The sequence below is a fragment of the Capricornis sumatraensis genome, unplaced genomic scaffold (genome assembly GCF_032405125.1).
Source record: "Capricornis sumatraensis isolate serow.1 unplaced genomic scaffold, serow.2 scaffold13, whole genome shotgun sequence".
NCBI classification, from domain to species: domain Eukaryota; kingdom Metazoa; phylum Chordata; class Mammalia; order Artiodactyla; family Bovidae; genus Capricornis; species Capricornis sumatraensis.
The window spans coordinates 2,669,182-2,690,555 of NW_027184624.1; the positions used below are offsets into that span (position 1 = coordinate 2,669,182).

Sequence of the window (21,374 nt, forward strand, 5' to 3'; positions counted from 1 at the left end):
TTTTGGAGCCCAAGAAAATAAAATCTGTCAGTGTTTCCATGCTCCGCCCCCCCCTCCCCGCCCCCGTCCCCATCTATTTGCCATGAAATGATGGGACTGGATGCTATGATCTTAGTTGTTTGAATGTTGACTTTTAAGCAACTTTTTCTCTCTCCTTTTTCAACTTCATTAAGAGGCTCTTTAGTTCCTCTTTGCTTTCTGGCATTAGGGTGGTGTCATCTGCATATCTGAGGTTATTAATATTTCTTCTGGCAATCTTGATTCCAGCTTGAGCTGCATCCAGCCCAGCATTTCGCATGATGTACTCCACATATAAGTTAAATAAGCAGGATGACAATATACAGCCTTGACATACTCCTTTCCCATTTTTGAACCAGTCCATTGTTCCATGTCCAGTTCTGACTGTTGCTTCTCGACCTGTATACGGGTTTCTCAGGAGATAGGTAAGGTGGTCTAGTATACCCATCTCTTTAAGAATTTTCCACAGTTTGTTGTGATCCACACAATCAAAGGCTTTAGCGTGCTCAATGAAGCAGAAGTAGATGTTCTGGAATTTCCTTGCTTTTTCTATGATCCTACGGATGTTACCAACTTGATCTCTGGTTCCTCTGCTTTTTCTACATCTAGTTTGTACATCTGAAATCGCTCGACTCACATCTTGTCGAAGCCTAGCTTAAATGATTTTGAGCATTACCTTGCCAGCATGTGAAATGAGTACAGTTGTACTGTAGTTTGAACATTCTTTAGCACTGCCCTTCTTTGAAATTGGGATGAAAACTGACCTTTTCCAGTCCTGTGGCCACTGCTGTGTTTTCCAAATTTGCTGCCATATTGAGAGCAGAACTTTAAAGCATCATCTTTTAGGACTTTAGATAGCTCAGATGGAATTCCATCACTGCCACTAGCTTTATTTGTAGTAATGCTTCCTAAGACCCACTTGACTTCACACTCCAGCATGTCTGGCTCTGGGTGAGTGATCACACCATTGTGGTTATATGGGTCATTGAGACCTTTTTTGTACAGTGCATTTATCTACAATGATAAAGTTGATGTATATATAATCCCATCAAACTTTGGTTTACAAAAATGACATTTCATCCCAAAGACTGAGTAATTTTTTTCTCAGGAAAGTGGCAACAGTAGGGTAGGGTATCTTATGGGGTCATTCCTTTCCCCTGCAAAGTAGACCACAATTCAAAAAAGTCTGAAGATCATGGTCTTTATCACCATCTTGGCTTTAACTCCTGCCTTCCTTCTCCAAATACATACACATTATCACTATAGTCTGGACTACCAAGAAGGGATCTTTTTTGCACACAAAAATAGAATTGTTTCATATCTCTTGCTCGAAATATTTCAATTTCAACATTACCTTCAGCAGTGATTATTAACAATTTTATGTGCTTTTCCCTTTAAGAATAATTGAATAATAATTAAAGTTTTTAACTTTCTTCAGAGAAAAACATACTATACACATTCAGACAATATAATCTTATACAACTCAGGAGGTTTTGCAACACCCCTGAAGCCCATCCACAGATCTAGGAATCCTCATCCAGCCTATACAATTTATGTATTGAATCTCCTTTGAATAGCATAAAAGGTCTTTTGCCTACCTAGCCAAATTCTTCACTTCCACTCCCCACTTCAAAGGAGATTTCCAGAACATACTATGTTCTCTCTTATACTTTTTTTAAAAAAATCTATGGTTTTTCCTGTGGTCATGTATGGATGTGAGAGTTGGACTGTGAAGAAAGCTGAGCGCCGAAGAATTGATGCTTTTGAACTGTGGTGTTGGAGAAGACTCTTGAGAGTCCCTTGGACTGCAAGGAGATCCAACCAGTCCATTCTAAAGGAGATCAGTCCTGGGTGTTCTTTGGAAGGAATGATGCTGAAGCTGAAATGCCAGTACTTTAGCCACCTCATGCGAAGAGTTGACTCATTGTAAAAGACTCTGATGCTGGGAGGGATTGGGGACAGGAGGAGAAGGGGATGACAGAGGATGAGATGGCTGGATGGCATCACCGATTTGATGGATGTGAGTTTGAGTGAACTCCGGGAGTTGGTGATGGACAGGGAGGCCTGGCGTGCTGCAATTCATGGGGTCGCAAAGAGTCGGACATGGCTGAGCGACTGAACTAAACTGAACTGAACTGAAACTTTTAATTTTAGAATAGTTTGAGATTTACATAAAAATTACTAAGATAACACATAGATTCTGTATGCAGAGTTTATCATTCCATATTCTTACAGTATTTCTCATTTACTATTAATAAGTGACTCTTTAATTGAAAATCCTTTTGAATCAGCAGTCAAGGAAATTATTTTCCAAAATAAATGTATAAAGCACTGATACTAGCCCTCATAATCTCTGGTTCAGCTCATGTGAGACAGTGTGAAAAATGATGCTGTGTTTGTGAGTTCACTTCCTATTTAACAGAGTTGGAAATAGACCACTCACATGCCAGCAACCAGCCACCTTACAGAGGTATGATATTGACTTGAGGTGAGGTGTTGGGGTGAAATAATTTGTGGCTGCATTTCATTTAGAGTGATGTCAAAGAGAGAACAGAAGCATCTTCAATTCAGTGTGTACAGATAAATTGTTGTTAATATGAAGTTGAGCATATTATCTTATTTGCTTCTTAAGAGGAGAAATAAAATATTTGTTTGTCAAGAAAGGGAAAAAAAATACGATCCAGGTACATTACCTTATTCCCATATTTCCAACTATTTCTTCTCTTCTCAGCATTTTGTAATGTTACCAGAGCTAATTTACAGATTGAAATCACTGCGTTTTAGTTCAGTGAAAGAACTTTAATGATATGCAGTTGATTTGGCACAACTAAAAAGATCAAACCTTAAACTCAAAAGTCATACTTAACAGAGAAATGAAATCAGAATACTCTTCTAGAAAGAGCAAACGAAAATAGGAACATTCCCATCTCTTTGTCAACAAGATTATGTTTTATCACATGTTTGAAAAATCAGTTACTTATTTCATTACAATTTCTCAATGATGAATGCCCAATTTTTGTGTAAATTGAGGAAGGATTTTTGTAACCTGACCCATGTGGGAAGGGAAATATCTGTTCATAATGTGAAAAAGGGAAGTGAACTCTAAAGTTATAATTTCATTGAATCTGAAAGTTTAAATGTACTTTGTAAATAGTACAAAGAAAGTATGCACAAAGAAATAAAAAACTTTCCACAATTATCAGTTGTACTCACATTAAGAAAATTGATTTTTAGGGGCTTCTCTGGTGGTCCAGTGGTTAAAAATCTACCTGCCAATGCAGGGCACATGGGTTTGATCCCTGGTCCAGGAAGATCCCATGTGCCACCTGGCAGATAACCCCAGTGCCACACCGCTGAGATCGTGTTCTAGAGCCTGGGAGCCGCAGCTGTTGGAGCCAGAGTGCCTAGAGCAGTGCTGTGCAACAAGGGAAGCCACGGGAATGAGAGGCCCAAGCACTAGAGAGCAGCCCCCACTCGTCGCAGCTAGAGAAAGCCCACCTGTGGCAATTAAGACCCATGCAGCCAAAAATAAATAAGTAACATCTCTGTTTAACAAAAAAAGAATACTGATTTTGAAATAGTCTCTGATTGTTTAACGGCATTGCCTGGAGTTAGATTAACCTCTTAGATGAAAATCACACTTAAAACACATAAAATGGATTTGTATAATTATATTGGGAACTAAAATCAGCAAGAGGTAGACAAAGAAGTTATAGTGTGTTGTGAGAGAATTTCTTCCCTTTCACTTGAACTTCAAGGTAACGAGGTAAACTGAAAAGACCATGGACCTGACCTGAATCTAACTCCCAGCTCCCCCACTCACTATCTGTATGTCTTGGGGCAGGACTTTTCTCCTCTGGGAGACATAGTTTTTCATTTGTAAAATGGACATAATACCTATCTTTAAGACCCCTGAAAGAATTATAAATAATGTTTATTAAGTGGCTAACACATTGCAAGCATTTGAGTAAAAAAAAAAGCTAGCATTATATACCTTTCCTTTTATCCCTGTGTCTCAAAATAGTCTCCAGTCTTGACTATTCAAACCTCCTAAATATCTCTTGAATTCTCCTAGTTCTATTATCCACTTCCCACTTCATCTGCCATCTGAATTACTCGTATAGTTTTCTAGCAGCAGTCCCTGAATGCAATCGAGAGTGTTAATTTACTTTGTTTTAAGATTTTGATCCAGTTACCTTCCAGTTTAATACTCATGAATACTTTCCATTGTCTTTGGGATTAATTGCTGAACTTTACTGTTTCGGGGATTAAGCTTTTAGGTCTGGTTCTGCTCACCCCCCAGCGTTGTCTTTGACACCAGCACCTATTATTTCTTCCATTGTCTGCACAGCACATTGAGGAGACAGCAGGAACAAAGACGAAAGAGAGTGATGCATGGCAAGGGTGAAGAATGGTAGAGTCTCCTCTGTGATTAGCAGTAAAGCACCTGGCAGATGACTAGGCTGGTACTGTTTTAGGCTTAAAGATCAATTCATGGGTCAGTAAGTTGTGGCTCTGTGCGAGACCACAATAACTTTTATAGCACAGTATTGACACCACAGTAGAAATAATTTCTCTTGTGTATATTAAGTAGTAGTATTTTTTCTCAGTATGAACAGATTGTTGTTTTTTAGTCGCTATGTTGTGTCTGATTCCTTTGCGACCCTAAGGACTGTAGCCTGCAAGGCATCTCTGTCCATGGGATTTCCCAAGCCAGAATACTGGAGTAGGTTGCAATTTCCTTCTCCAGGAGATTTTCCTGACCCAGGGATCAAACTCATGTCTCCTGCTTGGCAGGCAGATTCTTTATCTCTGAGCCACCTGGAAAGCCCATGAACTGAGTATCTGACTCAAAACACAAAAACACCAAGACTACATAGTAAATTAAGTACAAAAGTTAGATGATTTCTGGAGTTTGGGTGGTGTTATGAGATGCAGGAAAGCATCTTGCTTGTTCGATCTATTTTGCAAAGAGCGGGAACTGAAATTACAGAGACATTGAGAGCTAAAAGAACAGAAAGTGATCACTAATCCTCGAAAAAGACACACTGGTTTGGATTAGGCAAACCCAAATCATTTACCATTTTTCAATGACCCAAGAACCTGGCCAACAAAATGCCAGCTTTGGATTAGGGTGAAGCACTGCCCTGAGTCAGGGAATGTCCCCACAGAGAGCCACTCTGACCTGTGGCTAGGATGCTGGACTTGCTGGGAGCAGCTGGATGGTGGTCCTGTTTCACAGGGCTATTACACAGCTCCATTAGAAATTACTCCATCTTCAGCTTTCAGCATCTGGGCTCCCTGGGAGAGTCCAGCTGTGTCCCTTACCCCACATGCCAGCCCTCCCATCTCCCCTGCCTCTTCCAAATTCTCCTAGCAGCCATGCTGCCACAGCAGAGATGAGACTAGGTCCTCTGCACCCCTGAGCCAAACTACACAAGGACAGTGTCAGCTGGCTAATGAGAGGAGCTGCCCTGACCACGGAATGGCACTGCTTCATAGCAAGAGACTATTTATAATCTTTGACAAAACTCATTCCAATGCCTCTTTTCATTAATACGGTCTTTTTTTTTTTTTTTTACCAGTGTCAGTTATTAATACTTCCTGAGGTTATGCTATTTTCATATAGTTTTTCATGTCCTTCATATATTGACACAAATAGATTTTAATTTAGAAAAGGGAGAGACATCATTTTGCCAACAAAGTTTTATGTAGTCAAAGCTGTGGTTTTTCCAGTAGTTATGTATGGATGTGAGAGCTGGACCATAAAGAAAGCTGAGTGCCTAAGAACTGATGCTTTCGAATAGTGGTATTGAAGAAGACTCTTGAGAGTCCCTTGGACTGCAAGGAGATCAAACCAGTCAGTCCTCAAGGAAATCAGTGCTGAATATTCATTGGAAGGACTGATGCTGAAGCTGACGCTCCAATACTTTGGCCACCTGATGCGAAAAGCTGATTCATTGAAAAAGACCCTGATGCTGGGAAAGATTGAGGGTAGGAGGAGAAGGGGCCAATAGAGGATGAGATGGTTGAATGGCATCATCAACTCAATGGACATGAGTTTGAGCAAGCTCCAGGAGATAATGAAGGACAGGGAAGCCTGGCATGCTGCAGTCCATGGGGTTGCAAAGAGTCAGACACCACTGAGTGACTGAATGACAAGAAAATAAAAACCAGATTGCAGGAACAACAACAGCAAAAAAGTGATGGGATAGATTATAGTGAAACAAGATTATCAAGACAGAGAGGTCTGAGTCACTGAAAATTAAAAACACCGTGGCTTACCTCCAGGGTCAGTGGTGACCAAAATCATTAAATCGAAGAGCCATTTTCAGGAAAGTAGTTTCATCTCTAGGGCTCTCAAGAACCATCTCACTTCCCACTCTGCAGTCACATTCAGAGAAGGTAAGTCTAGGTCAAATAGTGCAGAGGGTCTAAATTTGCTATACTATAAATGGGTGCAAGAACCATCACTTTGCTTTATTTTTCTAAATCTAACAAAATTTGTCTCTAAGCCCCATTTCCCCAAAAGATGGTGTTGTAAAACTTCTTTAGCTTATCCCCTGCCCAGGAGCTTACAAGCATCTCAAGAAAGGACAAAGCCCAGAAAACTTGAGGAAGACCTTAGAGTTTCAGTCCATCACTGAGATGTTCATATGATGGTAATTAGCCAGGCTGACATGGTTCACTCGAAGGCAGAAGCTCTTTCTCGAAGCTTCGTTGAGGGACTTGTCTGGTGGTCCAGTGGCTAAGACTCTGTGCTCCCAATGCAGGGGGCCTGGGTTCAATCCCTGGTCAATGAACTAGATCCTACATGCTGCAACTAAGAGTTCACATTGTTGCAGCTGAGACCCAGCACAACCAAATAAATAAATATTTTTTAAAAAAGCTTTATTGATTCCCAAGGGAGAGCAATTCATGTTCACTTTCCCAGCAGCTGCATGCCATCCAAGAGACCTCTTACCACTGCTCTGGGACCCCCACGGAGTGGGATGCAGGGCCCTGCCACTTCTCAAGCCTGTTACCACTATCATCTCAGATCTGGCCAAATTTGCCTCCTCAAGTACCCAGGCCTCAGGAAATGTTTCTTCCTGCTTTATCCTCCTTCAATAATATAATCTCCCAAATGAAGGCCTGGATGGGACAGTGTTCCAGGAGCTTGGCAACTTATCTCTTATTCCAAGACATATAAATTCTATTCTTATAAGAGTATTTTTCAGTCTTTTAAGAAAGTTAATGATACAATAAAAATGATCCTAAACAAAACAGGATTGTTCTGACATATTCTCTCATGTTTCTTTTTCTATAGCTTATATGCCATTTTAATGCATCTCATGAAGTTCATTGAAAATTAATATTTAACTCCTTTCTATTGAAGCTTAAGAGACCACTGATCTGGGTACAGATGAGCTGCATGAAAGAAGGATAAATTTAAAGTTAATTGGCAGACTATTTCTACCAATATGGGTGAGTTCATATACACAGAGGAATGTTGAGGACTTCAAAAAAATCATTCTTTTTTTAGTGATTCTGCACACTCCTCTCTGTATGTGTAATTATTTATTATTTTGCTAATTATAAAAGTAATATATGCTGAAAGAACAAAACTTGGAAAATGCCAAAATATACAAGTTGAATAAAATTCTGAAGAGTGTCAGTATAAACATTCTGGTGTGTATCTTTTAGTCCTTTTTCTTACATAAGACGTTTTAAAGTTTTTTTAATCATAAAATACATACGCACATTTTTTAAAGTCAAATGAGGTGTTATAAGTTAAATGCTGAAAGATAGCCCTAAACTTTCTTATCCAATTCCCAACACTAGAGGCAATGTCTTTCAACTTCTTAGGTATTTTTAGCTTCTTTAGTTCTATTTTATTATTATGGCCATATATGTCAAGAGTATGATTATTCTATTCATTTTTTATTTTCAATCATGGGTATTTTCTACTGATTTCCACCAAGGAAGATGAAGATTTAGCTCTCTGGACTCCCCATTTCTTGTTCCCCTTTACAAGCATGTACAAACTCTCACAGATGAGTATACTATGATCGTATAATTTGGTTGTATATCTTCTTTTCTTGTGTTTTAGTTTTCTTGGAATTGACAATTGCCTTACTTTTTGTTTGCATAGTCTTCCATTTACTTATTCATGTATTAATTCATCGCCCTAGATCTCAGTCAGAGTTGTCAAACTCCTTTCAATAGTTTCAAACATTCCAGGACATTTTTTTTTTTTTAAGCTTGTCTATTACACACATTTGTAGTAGGGTTTTTAAAAATTAGTCAACGAACGTTTATTTTTTGTTGTGCTGGGTCTTTGCTGCTGCACGTGGACTTCCTCTAGTTGCAGTGGGTGGGGAGCTACTCTTTATTGTGGTGCCTGGGCTTCTCACTGTGCTGGCTTCTGTTGCAGAATACAGGCTCTAGGTACCTGGGCTTCGGTAGTTGCCGCTGGCAGGCTCAGGAGTAGTGGCGCCCGGGCTGAGTTGCTCCGGCATGTGGAATCTTCCCAGTTGGAGATCGAACCCGCATGCCCGCTGTTGGCAGGAGGATTGTTATCCCCTGCACCCCTAGGGAAGCCTTCCAGGACTTCTTTAACTTGGCTTTCCCCCAGGGAGTCCTTAGGGTTACTGTTCCCTTCATCTCAATAATTTCCCTTCTCCTTTCTCCTGTATTAAAATCCTGTTTACTAGAACCCTTATCTTTTATCTTATTTGCTCTTTTAAATTTTTATATCTTTATTTATTGGCTGTGCTGTGTGGACGCCACAGGATCTTAGTTCTCCAACCAGGAATTGAACCCAGACCACAAGAGTGAAAGCGCCAAGTCCTATCCATAGGACTACCAGGGAATTTCCAGGAATATATCACTTCGTGATTTTTAAAGACATATGCCTTTTCATAGTACAATTTTTTTTAAGTGGTAAAAACAACATGTTATTAACAAACCCAAATACCTTTAGTTTCTCTGTAATAAGAGGTGAAAAGCATATAAACTTAAACATGTGTTTGGCAATTAATATTTCACTATTTTATTTGGAAATGAACTAGATATCAATGAATATCATTTAAAGTTAATGTTACAAAAAGATTTTGAAAACTATTTTTAAGCAGACACATTTTATTAATGATACCTGCAAAATTCATTTACGAACATTTCTACCACTTATATCTATTTAATTCATGTGTACTTAACAATTATGCTTGAGTCGCCATGAAAATTTAATGATATTAAAAATTAACCATCATTCTATGTTATTTTTCTTGTTGACAAACTAGGCAAGTAGCAAAACTTACAGAAGTAAAGAATCTAATAATTTAAAGATGACTTTTTTCTCTACCATATTGACATACATTAAGGAAATAATTTCTATTGTAAATTTAGTTCTTGAGTAGAATTTATAATTTTATAATTTCAAGCATAAAGTAGAGACAACATAAACTTATTTGACTAGTCTTAGTTTAAATAAGTGCTTGTATTGTCTTTAAGCCAGTTAAATAGAGGTCTTTCACAAGTTTTTACAAATACTATCCAGAGGAATAAAAATATCACACATACATAACATACATACATAGATATACATGAATATATAGATAGAGACTGATGCAAACTGTGATCTCATAGCTTTCATTTAAAAATTTTAGCCACATATCCAGTACAGTAGTACAAAAACTTTCTAGCTTATAGAAGACCTAAATGGGATTTTTGGCAGATAGAACAAGTTAAATTTACCCACTCAGGTGGCTAAAGCCTTTTGCCAATATTTGTGGAAAAGACTATTAAGAATTTTACTTGTCTTGAATGAATAATCTTGTGGAGGCTATGGACAAAATTTGGGGCAAGGGAGCTTATGAAAATATCAAACGGTTTGTTTTCTTAAAAAACTATCTCTCATATTTGTTTGTTTCCGGTCCTGTAATTGCTTCAGCAATATGTGAACCATGAACTTCCAGATGTTCAAGCTGGTTTTAGAAAAGGCAGAGGAACCAGAGATCAAATTGCCAACATCTGCTGGATCATGGAAAAAGCAAGAGAGTTCCAGAAAAACATCTATTTGTTCTTTATTGACTATGCCAAAGCCTTTGACTGTGTGGATCACAATAAACTGTGGAGAATTCTTCAAGAGATGGGCATACCAGACCACCTAACCTGCCTCTTGAGAAACCTGAATGCAGGTCAGGAAGCAACAGTTAGAACTGGACAGGGAACAACAGACTGGTTCTAAATAGGAAAAAGAAGTACATCAAGGCTGTATATTGTCACCCTGCTTATTTAACTTATATGCAGAGCACATCATGAGAAAGGCTGGGCTGGAGGAAGCACAAGCTGGAATCAAGATTGCCGGGAGAAATATCAATAACATCAGATATGCAGAAGAAACCACCCTTATGGCAGAAAGTGAAGAACTAAAGAGTCTCTTGATGAAAGTGAAAGAGGAGAGTGAAAAAGTTTTCTTAAAGCTCAACATTCAGAAAACGAAGATCATGGCATCTGGTCCCATCGCTTCATGGCAAATAGACAGGGAAACAGTGGAAACCGTGGCTAATTTTATTTTTCTGGGCTCCAAAATCACTGCAGATGGTGACTGCAGCCATGAAATTAAAAGATGCTTACTCCTTGGAAAGAAAGTTATGACCAACCTAGACAGCATATTCAAAAGCAGAGACATTACTTTGCCAACAAAGATCTGTCTAGTCAAGGCTATGGTTTTTCAGTGGTCATGTATGGATGTGATTGTTGGACTGTGAAGAAGGCTGAGTGCTGAAGAATTGATGCTTTTGAACTGTGGTGCTGGAGAAGACTCTTGAGAGTCCCTTGGACTGCAAGGAGATCCAAGCAGTCCATCCTAAAGGAGGTCAGTCCTGAGTGTTCATTGGAAAGACTGATGTTGAGGCTGAAACTCCAATACTTTGGCCACCTGATGCGAAGAGCTGACTCATTTGAAAAGACCCTGATGCTGGGAGGGATTGGGGGCAGGAGGAGAAGGGGACGACAGAGGATGAGATGGTTGGATGGCATCACCAACTCAATGGACATGGGTTTGGGTGGACTCCGGGAGTTGGTGATGGACAGGGAGGCCTGGAGTGCTGTGGTTCATGGGGCGGCAGAGTCAGACACAACTGAGTGACTGAATTGAACTGAATTGCTTTAGCAACAAGGATCTCTTTGGGTGCTTACATTTCAAAGATACAGTAAGATCAATATTTCCAAGGGTCAGAGAAGGGACTGTGGGTCTTATATGAGATGGAACTCAAGGGTATATTTGCCCTTATCAGAAACCTAAGATCATCATTATTACATTTTCCCTTTGTTTAACAGGAGGATAGGAGAACTCAACAATTTTGACATTTTTTTGGTAGTGCAGGCCCAAAATATGGGATGTCTGGACCTGGTGGGGTTGGCTTTACAAAGTAAAGGACAATAAATCAAGCCTTCATGTGCCTTTTCTGGACCTTTGTCATAGCTATTTCCTGGCTATCAATATTTCTGTAAGTTTTATACCTGCTTGAGTGCCAGCTGTAGCTCTTGACAGTCCTCTGATGTTCCCCTCCTAACCTTGTTGAGAAAGTTAAGGAAGTGTTTTGTTTTTCTTTCACACAGTCGCTCAGTCATGTCTGACTTTGCAATCCTGTGGACTGTAACCCACGAGGCTCCTCTTGCGTCCATGGGATTTTCCAGGCATAAATACTGGAGTGAGTAGCCATTTCCTTCTCTAAGGGATCTTCCTGACCCAGGGTCCCCCTCATTGGCAGGCAGATTTTTTACCATTGAGCCATCAGGAAAACCCTGTACCTTCTGTATCTATTTCTATCTTTTCTCTCTTTCTTTCCTTTTTTTTTTTTTTTCTCAATTTGATCTTCCCATTGGTACCTGTAGGACACTTGTTTAAGATGAGAGCTATCTTAAAAGTCCTTTTAGGTGTAAAAGTTCAAGTCTTCAATAGATCTATTCCAACTGTGAGTCTGAGCCAGTGAGCCTTTTTCATGGCTTAAAACCAATATTAGGGCTTACAAGAGCTTAAAACCAATATTAGAGCTTATACTATTAGGACGCAAGAGCTGTCCCTTAAGAAACGTAGGCCTCTCAAGATGCAGAGCCACTCCAGAGAAAGCCTAAGAAACAAAGACCTTCCTTGTCTCAGGTGACAAAGAAAGCTCTATGTCCTGCAAAGTGGGACACCTTACATAACTGACCTCCTAACCTATGCTACCAGAAAGGTGATACTGAGAGGAGAATTTTTCCTTCACAAACCAGGCAGCAAAGGTAGAGGCCCTAAAGGCCTCTTATGACCTGAGACACTTCATTAAGACAAATTTCCCTGACAGCCAGCATGGTTGGACAAAGAGAATATTGCCTGTCCCCTTCATGTCTTCGGCTGCTAGCTGGCTGGCTGGCTAACTGCTGATGCAAGCCTGACAACCTGCACCCCGCCAACCCCACAAAGGGAGTATTCTCACTGGTGACAAAGCCAAGTTCTCAGAAGAGAAAACAAAACAAATGGAGATTCTCATCTTATGGTTTTTCGTCCTTATGACAGATGACAAAGGAAAACGTAACTCTTCCTGCGAGGCTAAGAGTCAGTAACCATAGGGGCTGATTAACAAAAACAGATTCACGAGAATCACAATTCAAGGTCTGTTTTCACAAATGTTTTTCTTCTGCCACTGTGAATTTGGAAAGGAAGGGAAAAGGAGAAAGTTTTATCCTCCTCTCTTGTCTGTGCACTACAGAGAAAGAGCTGGGAGACTGACATGGTAAGAATCTGTACCTTCTGCTGGTCTGCTGTCTGTTATCCCATATTTCAATTGCAGTCGCCAGGGAGAATGGAGTGTTCTAGCCTTTCACGGTCCCATCCTCCTCACCAGAAACTGTACAGGGGGAAATGTTTGTTTCCTTTCACTATTTTAGGTTTTTGGCTGGGACTCTGTAACAAAAAGACAGCTTAACAAGAGAAAAGGAAATGAGTATATTAACATGTACATCTCATATATACTTATGAGAAATGAAAGTGGTGAGTAACTCAAAGAGGTGTCTAGGACTTGGACTTACAGATCATCTTAACCAAAGAACAATATATTTTTAGGGGAACTACAAAACAGAGGCAAAGAGTACTGGGCTTCCAAGGGCAGCAAATAGTGGTACAATAAATACATCAGAAACTAATGGAAAATAATAGCTAGTCAGTATAGGTTGTTTTCCAGAGTTCTCTAGTCCTGACTTGGGCCTAATATGTGTCTAGGGATGTTGATGATTAATTCTTGCACACATTTATGTGCTGCTTTCAGGAAAATAGGGGGAGAACAGAGAACTTTTCTTGGATCTTCTTCTTCTGCATTGCCTTCAGCTCAAAATTTTTCTTGTGTCAAAGGGGAAGATTCTTGGGGTGGCATATTCTGTTTTTTTTGGGTTTTTTTTGCTGTAAAATTCCCTTGCTTTACAATGACTCTTTATGCTCTAACATGAAAACGTGAAGTAAGGCTTTGTCAGAAAGGAATTCAGTTCAGTTCAATTCAGTTGCTCAGTCATGTCCGACTCTTCGCGACACCATGAATCGCACTCCAGGGCTCCTTGTCCATCACCAACTCCCAGAGTTCACTCAAACTCATGTCCATCGAGTCAGTGATGCCATCCAGCCATCTCATCCTCTGTCGTCCCCTTCTCCTCCTGCTCCCAATCCCTCCCAGCATCAGAGTCTTTTCCAATGAGTCAACTCTTCTCATGAGGTGGCCAAAGTACTGGAGTTTCAGCTTTAGCATCATTCCTTCCAAAGAACACCCAGGGCTGATCTCCTTTAGAGTGAACTGGTTGGATCTCCTTGCAGTCCAAGGGACTCTCAAAAGTCTTCTCCAACACCACAGTTCAAAAGCATCAATTCTTCAGTGCTCAGCTTTCTTCACAGTCCAACTCTCACATCCATACATGACCACTGGAAAAACCATAGCCTTGACTAGATGGACTTTTGTTGGCAAAGTAATGTCTCTGCTTTTGAATATGCTATGTTGGTTGGTCATAACTTTTCTTCCAAGGAGTAAGCGTCTTTTAATTTCATGGCTGCAGTCACCATCTGCAGTGATTTTGGAGCCCCAAAAATAAATTCTGACACTGTTTCCACTGTTTCCCCATCCATTTGCCATGAAGTGATGGGACTGGATGCCATGATCTTCATTTTCTGAATGTTGAACTTTAAGCCAACTTTTTCACTCTCCTCTTTTACTTACATCAAGAGGCTTTTTCGTTCCTCTTCACTTTCTGCCATAAGGGTGGTGTTATCTGCATATCTGAGGTTATTGATATTTCTCCCGGCAATCTTGATTCCAGCTTGTGCTTCCTCCAGCCCAGCGTTTCTCATGATGTGCTCTGCATATAAGTTAAATAAGCAGGGTGACAATATACAGCCTTGACGTACTCCTTTTCCTATTTGGAGCCAGTCTGTTGTTCCCTGTCCAGTTCTAACTGTTGCTTCCTGACCTGCACACAGGTTTCTCAAGAGGCAGGTTAGGTGGTCTGGTATGCCCATCTCTTGAAGAATTCTCCACAGTTTGTTGTGATCCACACAGTCAAAGGCTTTGGCATAGTCAATAAAGCAGAACTAGATGTTTTTCTGGAACTCTCTTGCTTTTTCCATGATCCAGTGGATGTTGGCAATTTGATCTCTGGTTCCTCTGCCTTTTCTAAAACCAGCTTGAACATCTGGAAGTTCACAGTTCATGGAGTTAAGAATGTTATTTGCACGAGGCTTACTTCTAATAGCGAAACATTGATTTATAAATTAAGAATTTACAAGAGTAACCAAGAAGTTAGGAATGGAATTTGGCCGAACAACATAGTGTTGTACTATATACCTATCTGAACAACAGGCAATGTTCTTTTGTGGAAAGTGTATATAAAATAATCTTAAAGGAAAAAGATGAAGGCAACATACAGAAGGCACATAAAGCAACTTAATGAAGAAAAATGTAATGAAAGATTGGAATTCATTTTCAGTTGAGTCAAATGTTCATTCAGGTTTTTTTTATACTTGCTCAAATTCATAATAAAATAGGAAAAAGTTCCGCTTTTGGCAATAGTGCTAATCCCAATTAGTCCTGAGCAATGTCTTTAAGTAATGTCATTTCACTATTTTCTTGCAGATTAATTCTTAGGACGTCAGAATGTCCCTCTTCAAACATAAGAAAGAAAAATTTAAAGTTAGTGAACCAATCAACATTTCCTGTTTTCCACGTCTCAGAGGGTGGAGCTCCCAAACCAGTTGCATAAGAAGGAAGTGAAAAGATGTTAAAAAGCAGGGCCAGCTCCCCTGGTCAGCCTGGAGGTCTGGCTTCTCAGTCAACATGAAGGCTCTCCTTATTCTGGGGCTTCTCCTCCTTTCGGTCGCTGTCCAAGGCAAGGTCTTTGAGAGATGTGAGCTTGCCAGAACTCTGAAAAGATTTGGAATGGATGGCTTTAGGGGAATCAGCCTGGCAAACTGTAAGTTAACTCTTTTTCATCCTTTCAAATAGTTAGCTAGGTGTAGAACAGATACTAATAGAGGATGAACCAAAAGAAAGGGTCTTTGAGTGAATGTTTTTTTCTTTCTTGGAGGGTTTACACACTTCAGTTCAGTTCAGTTCAGTCGCTCAGTCGTGTCCGACTCTGCGACCTCATGAACCACAGCACACCAGGCCTCCCTGTCCATCACCAACTTCCGGAGTCCACCCAAACCCATGTCCACTGAGTTGGTGATGCCATCCAAGCATCTCATCCTCTGTCGTCCCCTTCTCCTCCTGCCTTCAATCTTTCCCAGCATCAGGGTCTTTTCCAATGAGCCAACTCTTCACATCAGGTGGCCAAAAGATTGGAGTTTCAGCTTCAGCATCAGTCCTTCCAAAGAACACCCAGGACTGATCTCCTTTAGGATGGACTGGTTGGATCTCCTTGCACTCCAAGGGACTCTCAAGAGTCTTCTCCAACACCACAGTTCAAAAGCTTATACACTTACAATGGTTAAAAGTATCCACTTGTTCTTTTAGAATCAGATGTACCAGGTGAAGGAATGAGGCATGGTGGGTCAAATTCTACATCATTCTAAGCATGCAAGGTTCCCATGTACTCCTCTAGTGCTACTAAATTTGACAACTGGCGCATGTAGACTGACTATAAGATACATTTTAGCACCTGGAACATGTCTGTCAAGCCCTTGTTGTTTGACTCTAGCCATTTCTAATTTGGATCTTGGGTTCTGAATAAGGCAGTATTTTTCTCATTTTTAATCCCCCTAACATGATGTTGCACTTTTAACATCAAGGTTTTTTTAAAAATTCCATTGAACTCTTAAAACAGGGACAGTAGAACTATCTCCCCTCAATCAATATCTATATAAGGATCCCTGAAATGCAGCATGAAATGACATTTTATTATTCTGACTCTAGTTCATTAATTATTTTTCATTTTCTTCCACAGAATTTAAGATGTGCCATAAGGAAAATTTCCTTTGTATTTTAGTCCATATTTGTCAATGTCATCACTGTAGTTTTCGTACTGAATTCAGACATTTCTCCTCCATAAATATTTTTGAATGAGTTAGCCAATTGCTAGATGGATGGATGGATGACCCAGCCTTTCCTATTCTATGATTCTTGCCTGCATTATAATTTGATACCCAAATTCGCCTTCGGTATCATAAATTTTCTTTCTCCCAGAAAATCCTTATTTTTTTCTGATAAAAAGCATTTTTCCATTAACATATGCATCTGCTGCTAATGACCAAACCCACTCAACAACTCTGTTGATTTTTCTGTTCTAGGCTTAATCCTACCTGGGTGTTAGTAGTAAGGAAAGTGTAATAGCAATGGAAGATATTTTTAAAAATATGTTATCTTTTTCATTTGTATTACCAAATCATTTGCTAATAAAAGAATTTTCTGAAGGGACCTTTAACACCAAAGTGTTAAAACACTTTACAAGTAAAATGCATCTTTATACTTGTAAAGTAAGTCGTTAGTAAAATAGAACTAGTTAAGTAGAACTGATTATGCTATGAACTGTAAGTCACATGATTCACTCTTTATTACTCAAAATATGTTTTTTTCAGGGATGTGTTTGGCCAGATGGGAAAGCAGTTATAACACACAAGCTACAAACTACAATAGTGGAGACAGAAGCACTGATTATGGGATATTTCAAATCAATAGCCACTGGTGGTGTAATGATGGCAAAACCCCAGGAGCAGTTAATGCCTGTCATATACCCTGCAGCGGTAAGACAAGATAATGTGGAGTGATGGCACAGGACTCACCTGGTTATGCCTATTGAGTTATCCAAAAAGTTCGTTCAGGTTTTTCCATAAACATCTTATGGGAAAATTGGAACAATCCTATAGGTCAAGATTCAATAGAAATAAAAAAATCTTGAAGGGTTCATCAGGGACCTATAAAAACTCCATTTTAATATCTAGAAACTCTATTCTCCTCCTCCTAATTTCTTCAGTTTCTAATCATAAAAGTTTGCTGTTTGCTAACATACAGGAGTTGCTGGAATGACCTATCACTTTATCATAACTGGACATATTGATACTTTGGAAAACAATGCCATTCCTTCTACTTTCCTTGTTTGGGGAGGATTAGCGATAATTTTGTTGGGTGGTCTGTTTTTAAAAATCTACCCTCCTTTATTGGAAAACAAAAGAATTACTAGTTAATCAAAGTGGAGGAATATACATGGTATTTTTAAAAAATTGTTTTTACTTTTTATGATAAAATATTTTAAATATATGGACAATTAGAAACATTACTATAATAAGCATCAATATGCTCATCACGTACTTTAACAGTTGTTAACATTTTGGCATATTTACTTATGTGTATATATATATATATATGTATATAAACTTCTTTTTGCTGAGTGATTTTAAGGTGAATTAGAAACATTATGACATTTCATTTATAAATTCTTTAGAACGAATCTCCAAAAACACAGCTCCTATATAAAAATTGTCATTCTAACAAGTTAATTTCTAAATTTGCTTAATTGAGGTGAAACAAGTATTCTATTGATTTCCTTTTAAAATAGAGAAAGCATGTGGAATCTTTAAAAAAAATTTTTTTTAATTAATTTATTTTTTAATTGAAGGATAATTGCTTTACAGAATTTTGTTCTTTTTTGTCAAACCTCAGTGTGAATCAGCCATTGGTACACATATATCCCCTACATTTTTTTTGAACCTCCCAAAGCATGTAGAATCTTTAGTGCCTGAAATATTGGAGAAATATAGCAAAATTGATACTGCTAAATTTTTAAATATTACAAATCCTAATAGTGAAGATGAGTCTAAGAATATACTTTTGTATCCAGTTAATTTATTTAAAACATTTTGTATTATGGAATAACCTGTTGTCATTGAATAAAAATTCTTACTACCCAGACATGTATGACCATAGAGAAATTTTGGTATCCACATGTTCTTTTGGAATACACAACAATCCCGGACATGAATGTAAAGCTATATTATACACATTTGTACCCACATAACAAAAGTGAAATTGTACTATAGTCACTGCTTTACAATTTTGTCTTTATTACACAAAATTATTTTTGTCAACAAATACCAATCCTTATTGTTTTTTAAAAATGAATAGATTTTCACAATATAAATGCTCTATAATGTATCAACCTAACTCTTACTGTTAAACATTTAGGCTAGTTCCATTTATGCCCTCTATTAATTGCTATGAAACAGTTTGTATACATGTCTTTCAGTACATCTCTTATTATTTCTTTAGAATCAATTTCCAGCGTTGAATTGCTGAGCAAAAACCTGCTAGACCAGTTTCTGCTTGTTTGTCTTTTTTTTTTTTTTTCCAATAGTTCCTAGTAAAAAGAAAACCTTCTATCATGCTAATTAATAATTCCAGAGCTTCCAATGACTTTGGTAAATGAGAAACAGATGCCAAATGGGATGGAATGAAGAGTTTCCCCCAACATCAACAGATAAACAGACCCTTAAAAATTATTTTAGTTGTTCTTTCCTCAGCCTAACAGAATAAAGCTGACTGAGCCTAAACTTAACATTTCTATGAATGTTATTTTCACTTCTCACCACCTCTTTTTCAGCTTTGCTGCAAGATGACATCACTCAAGCTGTAGCATGTGCCAAGAGGGTTGTCAGTGATCCACAAGGCATTAGAGCATGGTATGTGGGTTTTTTTCCCCTTTCAGTTTATTGAGATGTAATTGACATAAAGCACTATGTAAGTTCAAGGTGTATAGCATAATGATTTGACTTACATCAGGAAACAGTATCACAATAAATTTAGTGAACATCCATTATCTCACATGGATACAAAATTAAAGAAATAAAAAAAAATTTGTGTGTGGTGAAAATTCTTAGGATTTACTCTCTTTTTAACACTTTTCATATATAAAATATAGCAGTGTTAATTATATTTATCATGCTTTATATTTGTTTTTGCTCTTTAGTCACTAAGTCCTGTCTGACTTTTGTGATCAATAAACTGTTTCCTGCCAGGTTCCTCTGTCCATGGGATTATTCCAGGCAAGAATACTGAGGCAGGTTGCCCTTCCCTCCTCCAGGAGATCTTCCTAACCCAGGGACTGAATTTGTATCTCCTGCATTGCAGGCAAATTCTTTACTGCTGAGCCACCAGGGAAGCCCCATGCTGCACATTATATCCCTAGTATTTATTTATCTTATAACTGGAAGTTTGTAGTACCTTTGACTGCCTTCATCCAATTCCCCTTCCCTCACTCTACCTAACCACAAATTTGACCTCTTTTTCTAGGACTTTATTGCTTTGTTTGTTTGTGTTTGAAATATAATGGATGTACAACACTATGTTAGTTCCCATTACAGAGTGTGGTATGCGTTAAGTATTAAAGGAGAGAGCTGTTTTATCCTATTGTTATGAAAGAGGTGAGAGAATATTTCCAAAGAGCAAAGTATGGTACTGAGAACTGAAAATTGCAGCTTTGGATTCATGCTAAATGGTGTATAACATAGAAACAATCTACTTTAACGGATTCAAAATCTTATTCTTTTACTCCTCAATTTATTTTTGGGAATTTCTAGAGGTTTTAAGATTCTCCACCTTATACTAATTCCTTGTCATATCTTGACATTATTTTTGTCATTAAGTAAATATGGAATGCACTTTGCATTTGTGCTGTGAACTACACAGGACTCAACATTTGTACTCAGATGTTCTGTGCCCCAGCGAAGGTTTGGGGGAGATGTGAAGTCCTTGGTATACATATCTCCAGGTAATAAATAGCAATACTTGGATCTGTCTGTAGCTTTTATTTCATGTATTGATAAACTATGTTGTTTTCCCAAAGGACTTGAAATATATGTAATACAGTGAAGCTATGTTTCAACCTTATTACCATTTGTTTCATCTTTCTCTACAGGGTGGCATGGAGAAGTCATTGTCAAAACCAAGATCTCACCAGTTACATTCAGGGTTGTGGAGTGTAACGCTGGAGTTTTTACTTCAACCCATTTTATCTCTTTTTCATATTCAGGAAGTAATAGTTGAGGGAAAGGTCATACTTTCAAACAAATAATGTTTTTTTTTTACAGAAGAAGGATCATGTGGTCTTTCTTTTAAGATACTTAATGTTTACTTCATGTATTTATTATTTGATATTAGGCCCACAGTGTATTTCAGTTTAATAGACCTAATGCTGGTGAATATTTGTCTAAAATCTTAATTATCAAATATATATCCAGAGCATTCAGTTCTTAAAGAAATAGCACAGACTTCATCTTGAATCATACAAGTACTCCCCAATATTCAACAAAAATATAGCAAAATAATATCTTTAAGCAAACTGATCTTAGGCAAGATCCCACCTGTGTAGTAGGCACGTAACACCGTCATCTGTTCAGTCATCTCCAAAAACAGTGAAAGATAATCACTCTTTGTTGGGCAATATAAAATGTTAAATGGAGCAGAATGCCAAATGACTAAGAATGAAGAAAGCCTGAATTAAGAATTTTGTTTTCATAAAGTGTGACCTTTGTTTTAAATGTTGTCTTAAAAATGTTGCATTTACACAGCTTTAAAAATAAGCTCAGAATTTATGTCAATCACTTTTAGCCCTTTTAAAGAACTCAATTGTGCATCTTGCTGTCATGAAGGATATAAAGATGGATTAGATGAGCTGTTGTTTTTTCTTAATGTTATCAGCTTAGTTTCATGCATTATCACAAATTCAGAGGCAGAAGAGTTTGTAAGTATTGAAATCATTGCTAGTTAATCACAGGTGTGAAATCATGAATGCTATAAAAAGTACATTTTCAGTAAAAGCTTTGCAATTTATACTTCGTCTTTCTTTGTTAAGTCATTTAGTGTCTC

General features: G+C 38.2%; 1 protein-coding gene across 4 annotated transcripts in view; it reads left to right on the forward strand.

Annotated features, from left to right (window-relative positions):
• Positions 1-21,280, forward strand: part of LOC138072369 (lysozyme C, kidney isozyme) — a 55,442-nt gene extending 34,162 nt beyond the window's left edge. For 2 of the 4 annotated variants that reach the window (XM_068963463.1, XM_068963464.1), the window contains 4 exons: positions 15,153-15,489; positions 17,093-17,257; positions 19,111-19,189; positions 20,425-21,280. In XM_068963463.1, the coding sequence (XP_068819564.1) occupies positions 15,354-15,489; positions 17,093-17,257; positions 19,111-19,189; positions 20,425-20,491 (447 nt within the window). In that variant the 5' untranslated portion in view covers positions 15,153-15,353 and the 3' untranslated portion in view covers positions 20,492-21,280. Of the gene's footprint in view, positions 1-10,800; positions 10,877-11,627; positions 11,715-15,152; positions 15,490-17,092; positions 17,258-19,110; positions 19,190-20,424 lie in introns of those variants that run through there. The other 2 variants (XM_068963466.1, XM_068963465.1) reach the window with 2 other exon arrangements.
• Positions 21,281-21,374: the final 94 nt, after the last annotated feature.